This window comes from Perca fluviatilis, chromosome 15, assembly GCF_010015445.1.
Source record: "Perca fluviatilis chromosome 15, GENO_Pfluv_1.0, whole genome shotgun sequence".
Lineage (NCBI taxonomy): Eukaryota > Metazoa > Chordata > Actinopteri > Perciformes > Percidae > Perca > Perca fluviatilis.
The window spans coordinates 22390072-22410259 of NC_053126.1; the positions used below are offsets into that span (position 1 = coordinate 22390072).

At 41.3% G+C, this 20188-nt stretch overlaps 2 protein-coding genes across 4 annotated transcripts; one reads left to right on the plus strand and one right to left on the minus strand.

The window, feature by feature from the left end:
• Positions 1-951: 951 nt before the first annotated feature.
• Positions 952-11527, minus strand: grna (granulin a). Of its 2 annotated transcripts, XM_039825550.1 has the most exons (16): positions 11404-11527; positions 10594-10734; positions 9928-10065; positions 9699-9827; positions 8745-8826; positions 7792-7898; positions 7446-7599; positions 7206-7328; positions 6143-6240; positions 5779-6045; positions 5444-5681; positions 5052-5080; positions 3458-3826; positions 2457-2693; positions 1976-2230; positions 952-1626 (listed from the first exon to the last, which is right to left on the minus strand). In XM_039825550.1, exons 2-16 carry the CDS (start codon positions 10732-10734, stop codon positions 1483-1485), a joined length of 2511 nt encoding a protein of 836 aa, XP_039681484.1. In that variant the 5' UTR covers positions 11404-11527; the 3' UTR covers positions 952-1482. The 2 variants fall into 2 exon arrangements, with proteins under 2 accessions (XP_039681484.1, XP_039681485.1); XM_039825551.1 differs by lacking the exons at positions 9928-10065; positions 10594-10734; positions 11404-11527 and having other exon boundaries at positions 7792-7900; positions 8746-8826.
• A 315-nt stretch (positions 11528-11842) lies between these two features.
• On the plus strand, positions 11843-20113 carry slc25a39 (solute carrier family 25 member 39). Of its 2 annotated transcripts, XM_039825555.1 has the most exons (12): positions 11846-12124; positions 13613-13718; positions 14510-14569; positions 14769-14819; positions 15699-15808; positions 15898-15965; positions 16576-16700; positions 16809-16982; positions 18082-18191; positions 18456-18537; positions 18631-18711; positions 18796-20113. In XM_039825555.1, exons 2-12 carry the CDS (start codon positions 13619-13621, stop codon positions 18912-18914), a joined length of 1080 nt encoding a protein of 359 aa, XP_039681489.1. In that variant the 5' UTR covers positions 11846-12124; positions 13613-13618; the 3' UTR covers positions 18915-20113. The 2 variants fall into 2 exon arrangements, with proteins under 2 accessions (XP_039681490.1, XP_039681489.1); XM_039825556.1 differs by lacking the exon at positions 14769-14819 and having other exon boundaries at positions 11843-12124; positions 18796-18934.
• The last annotated feature ends 75 nt before the right edge of the window (positions 20114-20188 follow it).

Consider the following 20188-nt stretch of genomic DNA (forward strand, 5'->3'; position numbering starts at 1 on the left):
GATACTCAACTTTAAGTTAAAGGAGCAATTCCACAATTAAAAAAAAAGATGGCGTTTTTATAATGTCCTAATCAGGTCTCAATTTATAATAGGCTATATGAATGTAGAAAATGCAAACTATGGCATAACCCTGATAACAGTTTAGCATTTAAATTATGGAGGAGAAACCGGGAGAAACACTTGATTTGTTTTACAATAGTTAGTAGTTTAGGGGAAATTATTTTGTTCCTAAATTAATTTTTTCACACTAAATTCCACTAAATATTGTATTGTATAGTGTGTGTAATTACACATTAGATATATTCGATGAATAAAACAATAACATATTTTATGTATATTGCATTTATATTCATACTTGTGCCCATATACTTTGTACAAATCATGGCTACTGGAGTTGCACTACTGGATTTCGTTAACACAAATATTTACACAATTCATTTGTAGAGCTTAATCTATTGTAATGTATATATTTGTGAATATGATTTCTCTATATTATTGTTTTTCCTAATTCATTTCATTCAAACACATCATTCTTTTTCAGCTTCTCACCTATAAACCTGCTTTAACAATAACAATAAGTATTTGCGGGATGGATATTTTTTGTATTTTAAGAAAATAAAAACATATTTATTTTAGGCTTTTATTTTGAATTGTATAATCGGAAGTGTGTTTTTACTCCAACAGAGCTTTAAACTGCTACAAAGGGGAGGCCCCGTAGATATATGCCCAATGGAAGCCCTGAAAAGGAATTCCAACCCGGAAGTATGGATAAGGAAATGAAGAGTCTTCCTTCTTTGATTATATATATATGTCAATGATTAGTCCTCGCATTTCTACCACTGTCAGGCCCATAGACAGTATATAAGATCAGACCTCCTGTCTCCACAGCGCTGATAGAAACCAGGAAGATACTTTTCGATAGTAATCATAAAGGAATGCTTTGACACGTAATGTTGTCACATCAGATCTTGTTTATTAGTTTCATGGAAAATGTAGAGCAAGCATGTTTTTTTTATGTTTGCCTCACCGTGGCAACAACATGCACAAATTTAAAACACTGATTTTAGGGGACACCCCTGATTCAATTGTGAGTAAATATTGATAGAGAAGTGTACTTTGCAGCACATGGTAGCTAAAGCAGAAGATAAAGTTGATTGACAGGGAATACAATCATATTGCCTATGGAGTGTTTTTTTGTTATGGATGGAGTAGAGTTTGAAGTAGCTTGTAACTGTGCTTGTAATAACAATGATCTGACTTTTAAAAATAGTTATTAAAGTCTTAATGCCCTGATCTTGTTGCATGTAGTTGTTGCAGAACATTATAACTCTGAAGTGCAATTCAATGTCACAGTGTCCCCTTCTCCCTTTACTACTTTCCTTTTAGAACAAAGCATTTAAAAATGATCATAAAATCCCTTTGACATTATTTTCAATTAGTGCGTTGCATGCGGAAACAGATGACAGTGCAGGGGAGGTGTTTTCACAAAATTAGAGCTCTCTTTTTGTTGCTGAGGAACACGTGCCAGTTGTGCCAGGGGAGCCAGGTGTCCTTTGTGCAGTCTCCAGTGTCGGTGCAGGTGTAGCCGTTGGGACAGCAGGTCTGCATGTCTTTGCAGCACACCGCCTGTGGAGAGGACAGACGGAGGAAGGTATGTAACACAGTCAACTTTAGCTAAGTAAAAGTAGTAATGCCACAGTTCAAACATACTCTTATACACGTAAATAATGGCCAGAATTACAAATGTACAGACGTATTAGCAGCAAATCAGCAAATTTGATTAAGTATCAAAAGTACAAGTACTCATTAATGGCTGCTTTCAGAGTGTTAAAAACATAAGCAGCATTTTAATGATGCAGCCAGACTAGCTGTTTACCCTGTTTTCAGTATTTGTGCTAAGCTAAGCTAACCAGCTGTCTGCAATAGCTTCATATTTACGCCTTTTGAAGACTGAAGTTATGACTGTAAATCGTACATTAGGAGATGGACAGCAGGCCCATGTAGTAGGGGAGGACCTGCAACAGGTCTCGTTATCTGGACAGCTGTACTGTTCATCACATGGGACATCTCTTTGCTTTGCAACGAGCAGGGGTTGATTTTCGGGCAGAGACACCGGTGTTAGCGGGAGGGTGTCCAGCTGCAGCATGATGACCTTCTGACAGGAGTTAGAGGCGATGTTACAGGTGTAACCCTGTGGGCAGCAGTGCTTCATGTCTGGGCAGCACACAGCCTGCAGACACAGCACGCACAAAGGTTAGTGAACATGACATGCCTTGTTTTACATAAGCAAACTCTGACAGATAGCTGTTAGTGTTTCTTATTGAGTAATTTCTCCACACACGCCACCACACACACACACACACACACACACACACACACACACACACACACACACACACACACACACACACACACACACACACACACACACACACACACACACAGAGAACGCTCACATTTTGCAGCGGGCAGCAGCCCCACTCGCCCGTCAACAGCTGGCAGCAGGTGGTGTGTTGGGGACATTGATGCAGCCCGTTGCACTGCACAGCGCTGGGATCAGCCTCGATGCTGGAGGTGGCTGGCAGCTTGGTGTACCAGGGAATCACCACTTCCCCTTTGACACACGAGGTCTCGCTCTCGTTGCATGTGTAGCCGTTGGGACAGCAGTGGTTCCCGTCAGCGCAGCACACCGCCTGTGGGGAGAAGTGAGAGTGGTAGTGCTACTTTCACATCATCTATTCTGTTTTTAAGTTCTTCTTTCAAATGAATAAACTGAAAATAATACAAGTGGTGTAGTCATAGGAATAAAATGGGTGTAGTGAGTGCATTAATGACTCTGTAACTGCCATAACTTTAGAGTGACAGCCTGATGGAATTGCACAAGTGATTGTGGCCTATGGCTGATGGATGCCACTGTAGAAGAGGAACTATATCACCATGCAAAGTAATACTACCGTCATTTATCTCTTGATGTTTGAGAAAACACATTGTAATATCGGTCTCTTTCGCTGCTGAAAGCTCCACCGTGCTCACCAGCTGGTCTCTGACTGTGTGCTGCGACCAAAAAACGACATGTGAGAGTGAACCAAAACAGTAAAGTTGTGGACTGGAAAACCAAAGCCATGAGCTTTGTCTCCTACCATTGAAACTGCAAAGTCAGGTGATAATTCCCTCTGGGTTCACTAGGAGCGACCCCTTTCACATTACACATAGTCATGTGATCCATTGTTCACATAAATAAATAGATTATAGCCGTTTTAAATAAATTATTAAACAATGATGCAGTATGTTTAAAGGTTTCAGCTTCTCCAATGTTCAGATCTGCAGCTTTTCTTTACCTCACGTCTTTATAAACTGAGTTTTTTGTTCTTTTTTAACTGTTGCTCACACACAATATGAGATTGTAAGATGACTTAAAATGATTTGTTGTTGGGTGTTCCTGGAGGTCGATGCTCACCTTTGGCAGTGGGCAACAGCCCCACTTTTGAGATGAGGTCATAAAGCAGCAGGTAGTGGACGGAGGGCACCTGGTGCGGGTGTCACACTGAATGCCTTCCTTCTCGTCATCTTCCTCATTCTCCTCCTCCTCCTCGTCTTTTGTCTCTTGTGCTTTTATCACCTCCTTTTTCTCGGGCTCCACTGTTTGCTCTGTGCTTGTTGCCTGACTTTGGGTTGTAGTGGCCACTGTAGTGGGTGCTGCCGTGGCAACCGCAGGTATCTTCTGCATCATGGGCGTTGAGCCCAAGGTGCCGTCACACGAAAGCGTGGCCAGGTCACAGGTGGTGCCAGCAGGGCAGCAGTGTTCATGGTCTTCACAACAGACCGCCTTTTGAAAAAAGTGACGAGAATACTCACAAACATTGTTGGATGAATGAATTTGCACGAGGAGAGAGAATTGTCAGTCAAAGTAAAGTTCAATGGCAGGCAAATCATTGCCAAAGGGTGTGACAAGTGATCAAATAAACTGCCTTAACTTTAAGGAATAGTGTTTTGAGAAATACGCTTATTCGTTTTCTTGCTGAGAGTTAGATGAGAAGATTGATGATACCACTTTTAATTTTTGTACGGTAAATATGAAGCTATAGCCAGCAGTCAGTTAGCTTAGCATAAAGCCTGAAAACAGGGGGATACTGCTAGCCTGGCTCTGTCCACAGGTGACAAAATCCACCTACCAGCACCTCTTAAGCTCACTAACAAACACGTTACATCTTCTTAGTTTGTACTAATCTGTACAACAACCTGTTGTGCTAAATTAAGCTAGCTCTTTTTGCTAACCTGAGCTAACCGGCTACTGGTGGTAGCTTCATATTTACCATACAGACATGCGAGTGCTATCAATCTTCTCGTCTAACTCTCAGCAAGAAAGCGAATGAGCGTATTTCCCAAAATGTTGAACTGTTCCTTTAAATAAATAATGTGTAAAACCATTAGAGCCATACGAGAACTGAACACTGCCAAACACTGACTGTCATCAGCACTACAATATGCCACAGCTTAATTCCAACTGTATTCCAACCTTTGTATGTACAGTAGGCTATATACTAGTCTCGCTTTGCCAGACCCTCCTCCAAAGCGCGCTGAAGGACAGTCTGGCTATTCCTCATAGCATTTGGGTATGGGAGGAAAACGTGGGCGGTGCTAAACTCAGCACAGAGCCACTGCAAAATAGTCATGCGAGAGAAAACTCAGATTGGACAGATAGTCTAGCTAGCTGTCTCAATTTACCATGCAGAGATCTGAGGACCAGTTAATCATAGTCCTCATAAACCCACCAAATTTAAAATTCCAACACAAAAAAAGCGAAAGGAAACGGAAAATACATGCATCCGGTGGAATTTCCTGCAGTACCGGAGCAATCCCAGAAGTGGAACGCGAAGGATATAGACTAGCTACGTACCACTAACACTGCACAGATGTTTACATTTCAACCGCGCCTTTGTATATTCTTTTGTTTGTACGTATTTGTTCCCAACCGTATTACTTGAAGGGGCTTTAAAAACTTTTTTTTAAGCCACAGCCATCAGTGTATGCATGTTGCTCTGTGTGTTTACCTGAGGTAGAGGACAGCAGGCCCAGGTTCCTGTTGTGGTCTTGCAGCAGGTGCTGCCATCAGGACAACTGGTGGTGGAGTCACATGTAACATTCCCCACCTGTGCGCCCTGTCTGGGGATTGCGGGTACCTTCGCTCCCTGTCTGGGGATTGCGGGTACCTTTTCGAACCACGGCACAGAACGTGTGTCGTCATCACATCTCTGAGCAGCCAGGTTACATTTCTTACCTTTTGGGCAGCAGTGAATGAAATCTTCACAACATACAGCCTGACATGGTCAGAAAGACAAAGAATCATTAATGCATTGTCAAAACCTTTAACATAAAAGTTAGGACTGTGTAAAAAATGCTAGCCAAAAATGTAATTCGGGCAAAGGACAGCAAGCCCAGGTTCCTGTTGTGGTCTTGCAGCAGGTGCTGCCATCAGGACAACTGGTGGTGGAGTCACATGTAACATTCCCCACCTGTGCGCCCTGTCTGGGGATTGCGGGTACCTTCGCTCCCTGTCTGGGGATTGCGGGTACCTTTTCGAACCACGGCCCAGAACGTGTGTCGTCATCACATCTCTGAGCAGCCAGGTTACATTTCTTACCTTTTGGGCAGCAGTGAATGAAATCTTCACAACATACAGCCTGACATGGTCAGAAAGACAAAGAATCATTAATGCATTGACAAAACCTTTAACATAAAAGTTAGGACTGTGTAAAAAATGCTAGCCAAAAATTGTACCTCGGGCAAAGGACAGCAAGCCCAGGTTCCTGTTGTGGTCTTGCAGCAGGTGCTGCCATCAGGACAACTGGTGGTGGAGTCACATGTAACATTCCCCACCTGTCCGCCCTGTCTGGGGATTGCGGGTACCTTCGCGCCCTGTCTGGGGATTGCGGGTACCTTTTCGAACCACGGCACAGAACATGTGTCGTCATCACAGCTCTGAGCAGCCAGGTTACATTTCTTACCTTTTGGGCAGCAGTGAATGAAATCTTCACAACATACAGCCTGACATGGTCAGAAAGACAAAGAATCATTAATGTATTGTCAAAACCTTTAACATAAAAGTTAGGACTGTGTAAAAAATGCTAGCCAAAAAATGTACCTCGGGAAAAGGACAGCAAGCCCAGCCGCCCTCTTTGGTTTTACAGCATGTGGTGTTATCTGGACAGGCTGCTGTATCATTGCATGGGACATCATTGCCTGGAAAGAAAAAAATACCAATATTAATATTTAGTACATATCTAAAATTTGCCCTCATAGTTAGAAAAAACTCCAGCAGAATTGAACATTTTCAATGACAAAAAAACATAACAGGGCAGCCCAGGTCATCTATTTTTTATTAAAAAAATTTAAAACTATAGCCAAATAGTTTCACAGATGAGCTGAAATTCCAGCTTCCTGGAAGACACCTGAGACCTAAACCTGTCTGGAAAAAAATTGTGGCTGCCTGATGAATACATTGCCTAGGCACTGTGCCTTTACAGCAGTCAGGATGAAAGAAAAAGGGTGCAGGTCCAGTCAAAGGGGTTCAATTACAGTAGAGAAGCAATGATAAAAAAGAAAAGAAAAAATAATTTTGTTTCAGTAGTTAACTATACAAAAAATGGCAAAAAAAGTAATTTAACTACTTGAATCATTGCATGTAAATATGAATGTAGTTGAACTTCCAGCTACTGCAAAACGTAGTCAAACTGGTTTAATTACATGTCGTTCACTACTCCCCAGCACTGCCAAAATATGATACATTACTGATACTATAACTGATGTTTAACAGTCATTGGTAATGGTAATCTACTACTACCATACATACTGCATGCAGGAATAACTTTGTTTAACCTTAAATATACCTTTCCCACAGCAGACATTTTGTCTTGTCATAACAGGAAACATTGCAACTACCATTTTGTTGTCTTGGTAAGTCATGGGACTCACTGACATGCCTACATTAATTGGAAAGCAGCCATTAATACTGTAATGTTATTATTTAGAATGTCTGTTGGTACCTTTACCTCATACATATATATCAAAAACTGCTTTGTGGTGGATATAAAGAAAATGCACCGGGTCTTATAATGTACATCTGATGATACATCTGTGATGTGCTTTATTTTTTTTAGCTGTGTGCTTGTTTTGCATTACTTTAAGATTTATGATAAGCATCTCACCTGCAACTGCCTTCGTGACAGATGATACTTCCTTCTCTAAAGGAGGAACTGTAATCACCGTGGGGACTTCAGGGTTTTTTTCTGAGCCACTGTCAACAACTGTCTCTGCGGTGGATTGTTCACCTTTTGGTATGGGAAACAAACAGAGATCAGGGCTGCATGAACACAAACACATACACTCAAATTTAGACAATGACTAATCAGAATAAGGAACAAAGATTCACAGAAAACCAATCTGACCTTTCTGGTTCTCCCAGTCGGCTCTTATCCTGGCAGGAAGTTTGGCCCACATTGGCGTTTGTTTTTTGGTAGATGAGGAAATACATTTTGAGTGTTCAACATCACATATACTCCCTTCAGGACAGCAGTGTGTCTTATCCTCGCAGCACACAGCCTGTGAGACAATAACGAAACACAGATGATGATACGACACCATAAAGTCACGATAACTGGACATCCTGGCAGGACATGCAAATCCCTCATTTGACTTTCTCTTCATTCATAATCTCAATTATGCTATTGAATAACATTAGCATTTCTATAACATTTGTGTATGTCTGTAATGAAAATATCAGCCATTTTGTACCTTTGGCATGGGACAGCACCCCCACTTTCCTTCTGGGGTTTCACAGCAGGTGGTTTCATCTGGACACTCTGACACGCCGTCGCTGCACAGAACTGTAGACACAAGCTCTGCAACAACAAAATTGAAACATTTCATAAAAATGTGCGTTTCATAACTTTAGGGGACCGTGAGATAAAACTAACACCATATGAGAGTTCATCTGTAAAGCACCGTTCATCAACCAACCAATTCATAGTGGTTTGCATAAGACATAAACAGGCGTTGAGAAAAATATACAAGGAAGGAGGCAAATAGACAGAAGGCAAAATAAAAAGTAAAATATAAAATAAATAAGCTAAAATTTAGTATGACAAATAAAACAGGAGAATAAAAGTTGCAGTTCCGCTACAGTCCAAAATGTGAATAAATAGTTCCAAATGTATTCAATAAAAGGCAGAACCAGCAAAGTGTTCCGCCTCGATTTAAAAGAGCTGTGACTTTGTTTCAGATATGTGGTACACAGAAACTGAAAACTGCTCCTGCTGAGACATAAGTCCTTCAATTCTTGATATATGCTTATGGTGATAGTGGGTTGATTTGGGAATTTTCTTAACGTGGATGTTAAAATTGAAGTCCACGGCTACACAATGATTTCTGGCTTGGTTTTTGGTCTTTAACATTAGCGACTAAAGCTGAGCACTGACTTTTAATATTTTTTTAAATAATTATTTCTGTGTTATCTTTGTTTAACAGGAGGACCTTTTGGGACATCCAATCACAGCTGAACAGAAGAGACCCGAGACTGAAGCCTTGGGGAACCCCACATGTCATTTTTGTTCACTCAGATTTGTAAGTACCCATTGACACAAAGGGGCCCCTGTCCTGCAGACAGGATTAACACTAGTTTAGCGCTGTGCCAAAAAGTCCAGGACCGTTTCCAGACTGTAATAATGTAGTGAGTAGAAGAGTTTCACCTTTTTTGACGCATGAGCGGCTGTCTGCGCTGCACTGGTGGCTCTCAGGACAGCAGTGTTTCCCATCAGAGCAGGGGACTCCCTGTCAGGGGTTGGGAAAGCACAATTCACTTACTAGATGCAATACAAATTGGAATCAAATGGCTTATGGATTCCCTCTTGTAATCATTTTTACTCAACAATTCATTAATTAAGGTTTGACCTTAATGGTACTTCTCCACATAGTTAGAGCATTTAAGGTGCCATATAGTCAGCCTGTACTGGTCTCATTACTGCATTGTACATTGTTGCCATAAAGCATACAGCAAACAACTTAACAGCAAACCATATAGAAACTGCTGCCTGGCCAGAGCTGCAGCTTTTGTTTTACATTCCCCAAAATAGCAGACATCACTTCCTGTTGTCTTCAGTGAAGTGAAAAAGCTTAGTTTGTTAAGCCAACCAGCAAAGATCTGCTTTTGAATAACACATTTTGAATAACATATGTAAGGGATAATGTTGAGCAAGCCGGTCCTTATTGCAAATTAGAAACCCGACAGGATGATGCACCAGTATAACTGTATGAGTGGTTCACCGATGGACTCCACCATGGACTTCATGGTTTTATGTGGACTTCAATGATGTCAATGATGTAGCAATTCCGTTACACTTTACTTGAAGGTATCTACATAAGAGTGACATGACACTGTCATGAACGTGTCATAAACATTATAAACAAGTCATAAACGTTTGGTAGGGTGTTATGTTAGGGTTAGGGTTCATGGCAGTGTCATTTCACTCTTATGTAGATACCTTCAAGTAAAGTGTTACCAGCTATTCTTTGTAGTAAAAGAACAATTTATCAATGAACTTTGTGTGGTCCATTTTCCAGATAATTGTACTATTATTTGAATATATATCCATCTTTAAAAATGCTACACGTTGTAATATCTGTGTTGGACACGGTTTGATTACCTGAGCTAGGGGACAGCAGCCAAACCTTGTCAAAGCCCTCAGACAGGAATACTCAGGTGGGCATCGTGATTGATCAGGACAGATGTTGTCGTCTTCCTCCCCCATGTTCGCCTTGATCATCCTGAAGGACTGCAGGCACAAGGTGGGGAAAGGTGGGCTCTCACCTTAAATACGTCAAACTCTCACTCAGTATCTTATCATGAAAGCAACGGATGTCTGTTATTCTTACTTTCGAGAGTCTGGGCTGCTCAGCAGAAGCTCTTTCCACCCAGGGGATGGAACCAGTAGAGTTCAAACAGCTGGACGTGGCATTATCGCAGAGTGTTCCCATAGGACAGCAATGTATATGATCCCCACAGCACTCAGCCTTCGAGGACAGCAGTAGTAGGATCACTTTGACTACCAAAGTTTAAAAACTGTTATCACATTAGCTAAATGAGGCCTGAGCTTGTATCTGACTCATAAAGTAGTAAAACACCACTGAGCATGAATAGTACTGTCCAGCTTAAATTTCTTTTTTATTTTAGAGTACACAAGAATGGTTATCTTATATTTACATTTAACTATGTACATTTAATGACTTTGCTGGGGTTTATCTTGTTAAGAAGATAAGGTACTTGTGCTGCCCTACAACAGAGAGCAGTAACTTCAGCTGAGAAAAAGGGGTTCAAATGTTTCAGCTGGATAGGATGCAATTCCTTCACTTTATGTATTTTTTTGTTCTTTTTATTATATGACAAAAAATGAATGACATACAGTATATATTGAAGAAAAAAAAATCCAGTATCAACAAACCAAATGGGTTCTTTCAACTTTACATAGTTTCTTGGAAGAAGTGTGTCTGCTCAGGTTAAATTAGAGGATGCAGAGCATGCAGGTGTACAACCATGTCTACCTGATCAAACGGGCAGCACTCAAAGCCGCTGGCCGGGTCGTTGCAGCAGGTTTGGCCATCTTCACATCTCCCTCCATCTGGACACTCATCAGCACCAACCAGAGCCAGGAGAGCCCAACAGATCACAGCCCACCTCTGCATCTACACACACACACACACACACACACACACACACACACACACACACACACACACACACACACACACACACACACACACACACACAGAGACAGAGGTCAAAAATGAAAGTGAAAGGTGTGCATGTGAAATCCCCTTCTCCACTCAGCCATAACATGTTTTGCTGAAGCTATTGGTCAAAGCCTGTAAAAGAGCGTATATTAAGCACGCTCAGATATTTCAACATGTTCATAAACGTGTGGCGGTCTGTAACAACATTTCACAGTCATACACCTCACAAACAAAAATGCAAATGATGTCTGAGACTCAGCTCTGTTTTCATTAATTTCCTGAAAGTGTAATTGTTCCCTTTAGAGGCGTGTTACTGACTTCATTTCGCAATGAATTAAGCAAGTCAAACACAATAGGAGTTTAGAAGGGAAAGGTGCTATTTCTAAAAACATCTCTACTAGTCAGAACAAACGGTGGGCTTTTTACACATCATTCATATCATTTACAACGAAACGATTAGCCTACAACAATGTAAGCAATCTAAAACTAAAAGAAGTAAATACAGTAGATGTTCGTGAATCATTATTAAACATCTTTACTAATGTGTCTAAAAGGACTTCCGTATTTGCCAAGAAAGTATTATGCATGAAGCATTATTATGAAAGTTTATTCTGCTCTTACCTTGATAGAAGACTGAAGGGCTGTTATGAGGAGTCAGGTTTTTCACAAATGTCTCACCACTGAAGAACACAAATTATAATAGACCTGCTTCTTTATTGAACACGCCCCACAGAGAGAGAGAGAGAGAGAGAGAGAGAGAGAGAGAGAGAGAGAGAGAGAGAGAGAGAGGCGGGGATCCTACTTTCTCTGAATACACCACTCTAAAACACCTCTCATGGCCTCTTCCTTTAAATCAGCCCTTTTAAATTAAATTTTGCAGATAAAGTTCAGTGAAGTTGCTCCTGTTTAGCGTTTTGCTACACTGAACAGGTTGCACTTGTTTACATGTATGGGACAGCTGTGGCGCAGCCAGGGTCGTGTCCACCAGGCGGCGCCAGAGCTACGGCAACGGGAGAGGGCGGGGCCAGGCGAACCCTGACATTTTACATCAGATCTCCACAACATACGCACGATCTATCTGAATCACTAACTAAGGGCAATCGCTAAGCGTAGTTTTTTTAAGTTTACATTTTGTGACTTGCCCCGTAGGAGGGCGGAGCCAGGCTACCTCGAGCTTAGCCCGACTCCAAAAAACATGTTTACGGTGGTTATCCGCAATGGAGAACCCGAATAAGTTGCATCACGACAGAGTGGTTTAAACGTTGGCTCTTAAGTGTGGCAACGTAACTGAAATGGGTGAAGACGCCTCTATTTCACAACGACACAGGCAGCTAAAGTAGAGGTAAGTAACCTTAGCTTGTAATTAAGACGCGTTACCTGGGAAGCTAACGTTAGCTAACGTTACCCAGCTGTATTTCACCATGTATTTCACTGACATGCTGACAATCCGCTAACGTCAGTGTTAGCTAGCTAGCTAGCTACATGATAACGTTGGGTTACTGACTTTGAATCCAAGAATTTGCTCCTCTCCTCATGTGTGGGTCAAGACATATTTATATTGTTTGTGTATACTGTTAGCTAGCTAATGGTGGAGAAAAGGGACACGGTGTACCATCACAGAATAACATCCTGTCCATACCGCTAACGTTAGTGTTTCCATAACGTTGAACTGTAGCTATACAGTAAGGTTATTTCATTGATTGAGTTGCAGAATTCAGTGAAACGTTAATCTTATCAAATTTTAAATGTTTCTCTCTGTTGTTTCATTAACTTGTGTCCTGTCAACACGACTGTCACCTATGTTTGTTCAGAATGAGATATGGTTATGCTTCTCCTTGCAACGTTGTGTAATTACATGAAGGTGACAAGAAGACCCCAAACATCCTCTCAGTTTAGGACACATTTAACACATTTATGTTTGTTTGTTTGTTTGTTTTGTTTTGAACACTTGTTTGGCAAAGCAGCTTATTGGCCAGACAATCCCTGAGGGCCAAGTTGCTAGAACTGTCACACTTAAGTCTATTCAAGTCCAGAAATAGGACAAGCCAGGGGGAACAAATGGCAACCACACAGGTAGTGAAACAGGAAAGTTTGAAATGTTACTTATCTCTTTAAGAATATTCAGCCAAACCATCTTGGCTGCTAGTGATGGATTTGTTGGCGTTGTTTTATAATTTCCTAAAAACATGAACAACTTAGTTAAAGACAGGGCTTCCCTGGGGACAGAATTTCATTAGTTTTGGTTCCATTCCAGTATTTCATGTTAAATGTTTATTTATCTGCTACTACCCCCTCCCTCAATTAGGAGTGGGTAGGGAGGCGGGGATCTCATTGGCTGTCTGCTGACATGAACATTGTAGATAAGCTATCACAGTGTTTCACTGACCCCAGTTTAACAACTAGCCTACGCCTAGACTTACCCAGCTCACTCACTGAAGGTCTGACTTTATTAGACTGTAATAATCTTGAGTTTTTAGTGATGTTTCTGAAGGACGCTAGTATACATTGCAGTTATTTAACTTCTAGTATTGATGGATAACACTTTAACCTATTTTTTTTCTTGCCAATGACACTAATTACTCACCAATAACTTGGAGCATCTCAGCAGCAGGTGTCACACAATCAGCATTTTGATGTAACGGGACACAAACTCAGTGTTAGGTTTCTGATCGTGCAGGACACCAACACTCCTCTTTAGTTGTTACTAAACAAGGAGACAATAGGCACCTGTCTCCAAAAGTTCAACAGGGTCAGAATACACCTCTGTTAAGTTATAGAACGTAATGTTCGCACTGTGAAGTGGTTTGGGATTCTTTTTGTGGTCTGACAGGTGGGCATGATGGGGGAGCGGGCCGTCAGCAGCTCAGTGGCTGCTATCTCTCCAGTGCAGCAGATGCTGGCTTCTGGCACTGGAGCCCTCCTCACATCTATTTTTGGTGAGATCATGGAAACAAAGACTATAAAAAAGCAACTTGTATTGCCTATTAAGTGTAATTGATATTTTATGTTGGAGTTTCCCCGCAATGTCTTGTCTTGTCCACTTGCTTCATGAAAGTTATAAAGTTGAAATGGTTGTAGAGCGGTGTGCGATCATTTTGGAGGTTTTGTAGTTTGTGGTGCTGTTGGACCGTACTGCATTACACAGAGCAGTGATGTTGCTAGGTACGCGTCCTGCATCGCTGACGCATTAAAATCCGAAAGGACGCAGTAAACTCAAAACATTGTAAACTCACTATTTTTTACCTTTACACTCTTATGTATTTGACCTGATAATGCTACATTGTGAACAACACGTGTGTTGAAATCATAGAAGTACACAAAAGAAACCTCAAAACCACAAAAGAAAGTTCACACAGCTCAGGACCCACTCAGTTTCCCCGACTCACTTAAATCACCACCTGTGAGTCCCAGGGACTCACTGCATTAAAAACCTATTAACATCACTGACAAGAGGTTCTGTTATTTAGTCTACTCTTATTGCTATAAATGGGCTGGACAAAATAATAGAAACACCTGCCAGTATTATGAAACGACTAACCGCATCACAAACTGCATCCTCCAGAACAGTTTCGACAAAAACAAGAACATTATAACTTTCATGAAGGGGGGATTTATTGCAGGCGTGTTGTATCAGACGGAATTTGTTTTAGCTTGTTGTACCTAATAAACTGGCAACTGACTGCATGTCATTCATAATGATTGAGTCTGTCAATGCGTTTGTTTACAGTCACACCGCTGGACGTTGTGAAGATCAGGCTGCAGGCTCAGCAAACACCGTTCCACCAAGGTAGGGCCAGGAGCTTGTCTTCTTCTGTTGTTTTATAGATCATACATTAACTAAGGTAATGGAGCACTGGCTTTGCTTTTAACAGCTGCTTTTGGTTGCCACGTGTATCTTGATGCTTTTAACCCCACAACACCTGTTCATTGTGTCTTCATCTTTGTCCTCTGCCTTTCTCTGCCCTGCCTTTTGCTTTGTTTTGTAGCTTTAGCGTGTGAATCCGCTCCGTGGGGGCGCATCATCCGCCCATCCAAGTGTGAGTATCTGACCGACTGACGCTGCACGTTGAAATTTGGCCGCGGTGAAAAAAAATACTGTAGTCCAGCACAACTTTCTGTGTGTAGGCACATGCTCGGCCGACAAACATCTCTTGCCAAATAAAACACAATAAGCCCTTTTCTCAAATAGAGCCATATGCTTTCTGTCAGCTCAGATGTATTGTAGAAACTCTACCATCATAAACGCGTATCTTAAAGTTAAAGGTTTAAACTTTTAGATGTGCATGTTTATGTTTCACTTCCTGGCCTTCAGTCTTATTCGTTTGTTGTGTGGCTGCAGTTTTGCACCTGGCTTTAAACTACCGTTTTATGTTGGTAGATATTCTAAAGTTTGGTAGCTTCAAGAAACGCAAAACAACACTGGACGTGTTCCCTAACTACAATCGGCCTTTCTTTGTACAACATTTTCTTTACTCCTGCTCACTCTTTACCCTTTCCGAGTAAATGTTATGTTTTTTGTTCTCTGGGATATTTCCACAGGGTCAAATTTGTTTGTAGGAGCAGGTTGTGAAATTCTTCTTCTTTTTTTTAAAAATGTATTTCTTGTCAATAGTCACCTCTTATACCAGCTCTAAATAAACATGCAAAGTAAGCAGTGACAAGGACAGCCCTGATGTTATCTTCTCAGTGACTCTGTGGTCATTGCCATCCCATCTATTATTAGTCACATTTCTCTCCTCTGTCAAAGATTATGTAATTCTGTTTAGAAAACGTGAAAACTTAACAGATTGAATCATACTACTATGCAGATACTTGTTTGACTAGAATATGTTTGAATGATCTGGTGATTGCTGAGAAGACTTGTGTCATACAGCATGTTTAACTCTGCTAACCGCTGGTTGTTCGGTCTCTCACAGGGAAATGTTTCCTGTATTGTAACGGACTGATGGATCACATCTATGTGTGTCAGAATGGAACAAGTTGCACCAGCTGGTACAAAACCCCAACACATTTCAGTGGGACACTCGTGAGTACGAGCACATCAGCAGCTTTGCTTCTGCCACAAAATGAATCCAGATGTGTTAACGTACGTTTGTTTGTTTGTTTATTCCATAGGATGCTTTTGTGAAAATCAGTCGACATGAAGGACTCCGGTCTCTGTGGAGCGGACTACCACCAACACTGTGAGTGTCGAAACTCTCATTAAGGAAAAAATACTTTTAGAGTAAATGTGTAAGAACCGAAATTCAGGTTTGGTTTTATTCTGATATTTAGTATTTTACCATAATTACAAGGGTAAAGGTCCCTCTGTAAATGTAATATTTTCCAAATGAAAACAGCATTTGGACTCATTGAATGCTGCGAGGGTTACGTTTTTGTAACCCAAAAACAGGATGACTCCGCCACAACCATGCACCTGCAGGGAGAACAGCCAAGTCATTTACAAAATGTCTTGAACACATGATTAAAGATGATGTCCCAATAATTTAATTTGACTGTAGACAGAAAGTCCAAGGTGATGTCTTGTTTTGTCAGAAACCAAAAAAGAAGAAGAAAGAAACCCAAACCTGGAGATATTCAGTTTAAATAATATAAAACCGAAAGAAGCAGGGAATCGCCATAGATGAGAGGCTGAAAACAACACTTTCTGCCATTTTTGCATGTGAAATAACTTCTTCAGTTTACCTCTCATGACATATTTGCATCTTTTTTTTTTTTATATGGAAACTTTCTGTCGATATGGCATACCAGTGTACACTGTTGTCCTTGGTTTATTTGCATGTGTCTGTGCAGGGTTATGGCTGTACCTGCCACTATCATCTACTTCACCTGCTACGACCAGCTGCGGGACTTCCTCAGATACGGTCTGGGTTTCCAGGGCAGCCACATCCCTCTTGTTGCTGGGGGTCTGGCCAGATGTAAGTCCATTAAAGCACACATACAGTAGATACCCTAACTGTAATATGTTAACGGGTTTTAGACTTCCAACGTGTGTGTGTGTGTGTCTGTCTGTGTCTGTGTTGCAGTGGGGGCAGTGACGGTGATCAGCCCTCTGGAGCTGGTCAGGACCAAGATGCAGTCCCGCCGGCTGTCCTACAGCGAGCTGCGGGTGTGTATCCGCTCTGCTGTGGCTCAGGGCGGCCTGCTGTCACTGTGGAGGGGCTGGGGACCCACCGTTCTCAGAGATGTACCCTTCTCTGGTGAGAGCCGCCCCACAGAAAGCAGAGATAACAAATGCACAATCTATCCAGTTTTATCAAACCTTTTGTTGACTTCAAATGTGGCTGTAAAAAAAAACAACAATTGGTTTCTTCATTTTGGTTACAATACGCTGGAAAATGCAAATTTGTCAAACCTCTCCTGCAGCATATTTCTCTCGTCTGCTGTTATTTCATATCTTCAGTAGGTTCCAAACACTCGTCTTTTCATGACTTCACAGCTGAATATACTGTTACTGTGTTTCACTATCTGCATCCTTGGAAGTTTATGTAAATATTTTAAAACTTCTTAGCGAAGTCCATTTTATTCATACAGCCCAATATCATGCAACACACATTTGCCTTAAGGGACTTTACAATCTGTACAGGATACAACACCCTCTGTCCTTAGATTCTCGATTCTGATAAAGACAAACTTGGACAAGATGGAAGGAAAAATAGTACTGTTTTTTTGGGGGATGGTGTAAAGCGTGATTTTATGCTTCTGCATAAAATCTACGCCGTGGCTACGTGCGTAGGTAGGAGACAGAGACCTACGCCGTAGCCTGACGTGCACCTCCCGAAAAATGTTTATACACGTCGCGGGTAGCGTTGCATTTCCCCCTACTCATTTCCTGGTTCTCCTTCTCCATAAACAAAATGAAATCAAGGAGAGGGATAACTTTTCTGCTACAATATTCCCCACCGTGGTCAGAAAGCTGAGGGGAGACACTTTGTTTCTCTCACTATGACTCTAGAGTCGGCACTCGCTCCGACGCTAATCGCCATCACTCTCTCACTTTCTCTACCACACCCACACACACACACACACACACACACACACACACACACACACACACACACACACACACACACACACACACACACACACACACACACACACACACTCATGCCGGCCCTGCTTTTCTTTTAAAGAGATCTACGCGCACACCAACGCACAAGTATAAACTTCAGGCCACTTATGTAGGCTACACCGAAAGCTCAGCGTGGAGCCTCCGCAGGACCATAAACCACGCTTGAGATGACTGTAGCGTGAAGCAAAGCAACAAAACGAGCTGTCCCTGTTTGTGTGCATTTGCAGCTTTGTACTGGTTTAACTATGAGCTGGTGAAGGCCCGGCTGTGTGAACGGTCCCGAATGACTCAGGCCAATGTCTCCATCAGCTTTACTGCAGGCGCCATCTCTGGAGCTGTGAGTACCCAGCTTTACTGTAAAGACCCACCTGTCCTCTTTTGCAACAAGGACACTTTTCTTTTAAGAATATCCTTGTTGATGTTACTTAACGTAGAAACACAGGATTCTCCCGGATAAAGTAACAGCCCTACAGGTTAATGTTTAGGCCACCAGTTATAATTATTTCTGAAATGAATGATTATTCTACATGCACAAATAATATTTAACAGTTTGAAGTGTAATGATTGGCTGCACCTGTGTATTATGCATTTTGTCTGTCAGATTGCTGCGATCCTGACGCTGCCTTTTGACGTGGTGAAGACACGGAGACAGATCCAGCTAGGAGAAATGGACACTCTGGGAGGTCTTTACTTATATCTATATTTATGTTATGTGAAATGTATTTACTTATGTGTGCAGCATGTTCTAAACAGTAACTTATTCTGATTCCTCCTAGTTTCCTTAAAGAAAACCACGTCCACGTGGCACATAATGAAGGAAATATGGGCCGAAATGGGCTACAGGGGTCTTTTTGCAGGTACACACTTACTGTATGCTGTTTTATGTTAAGTAAAAAAACGTTTGCTTTGCTCAGACGTGAAAACAATTGTATATTCTCCAGGTTTCATGCCCAGGGTGATCAAAGTGGCCCCAGCCTGCGCTGTCATGATAAGCACCTATGAGTTTGGAAAGACCTTCTTCCAAAAGATGAACCTTGATCGCGAGGGACTGGGATCCTGAAGGCTGTCTGTACGGTGCTGGGTGATTGTTCACAGCAGCACAACACAGTCAGACAGTGTTATCGGGACAAAGTCTTCTCAAACAGAAGCTCGAGGAACAGGCAGGCCTGCATTTGGTTTTATGTACATAAAATATGAAGATTCACCCACAAATCAGGGATGTTTCTTCTTTCAAATCTGCTCTCTGGAAATGTAAATAGACTGATAAGACTTGACACACCTTACATCCATGAACTGAATAACAAGCTTGGAGCTCGGGCCACAGACTTAATGTGTGATAATTTAAGTAAATTTTAAACAGGTATCTTGAAAATAAAGAATTTTCCAATGCGTAAGCAAAGGGACAAATGACATGGATCACACTTCTGTGCACATTTTTAAATGATAAACCTGTTCAGGACAGTGGTGTGCGGTTTAATGCTAGATGGGAAAATGTAAACCCTCTTAAGGGCTAAACTGCATCAGAACCGTAGCATGAATAAAATGTTCTTACTCCCACATGTTTTTGCATTGCCTGAGACCAACTGCATGGTGTGTACAACCCTCTTCAATACAGAATCCAGATATGCTGGTCCACCCTGCATTCGCTTTATGCATTCTCCTGCATTCCTGTAGCAGTAAAGCATGACAATTTTGACATCTGAAAAGATGACTGACAAATCAGTTTTGTGTTCTGGATGGATTTTATCACTTGTGAAAAGCGCTGTGAAATGAAATCATAAAGATAAGTACATGTTTTTATGTTTGTTGAATGTATGTCTCTTCTCGTCTTATAACTGGAGGCTAAACTGCAGCACATGAAACACGAGGCCTGATGGCAAAATTAAAACAAGCCTTCTTGGAAGATATGTTTTCCTTGGTACATTAATTTACCCTTTTATGCTATTATATTACAACAATATCAAATAATTCATGAACATTTTGAGCACAATTGTTTTGTGAAAGCTGCTGCAGCCAGCTTCCCAAAAAGCACACAGATTGTGTTAAATGTGTAATAAAGAAAACACAAGAGGCTTCCCCTTGATGGTATTCTGGTGATGAAATGCTTTGAATATCTTCCCTACAATAAACATAATATCAAAACGTGTTACAACACTGGATCATAAAGAAAAACATTGCTGCCTTAACCTGAAATGTGTACATCTCTTTCCTCGTTTTTTTTTTATAAATGAAATGGAAATAAATGTAAAGACAGCTTGATTTTTATGCTGTGTGTGATTCCTTCCTTAGGAAGAGTTTGTAAATGACCAACATCATTTAACAAAACATGTACAT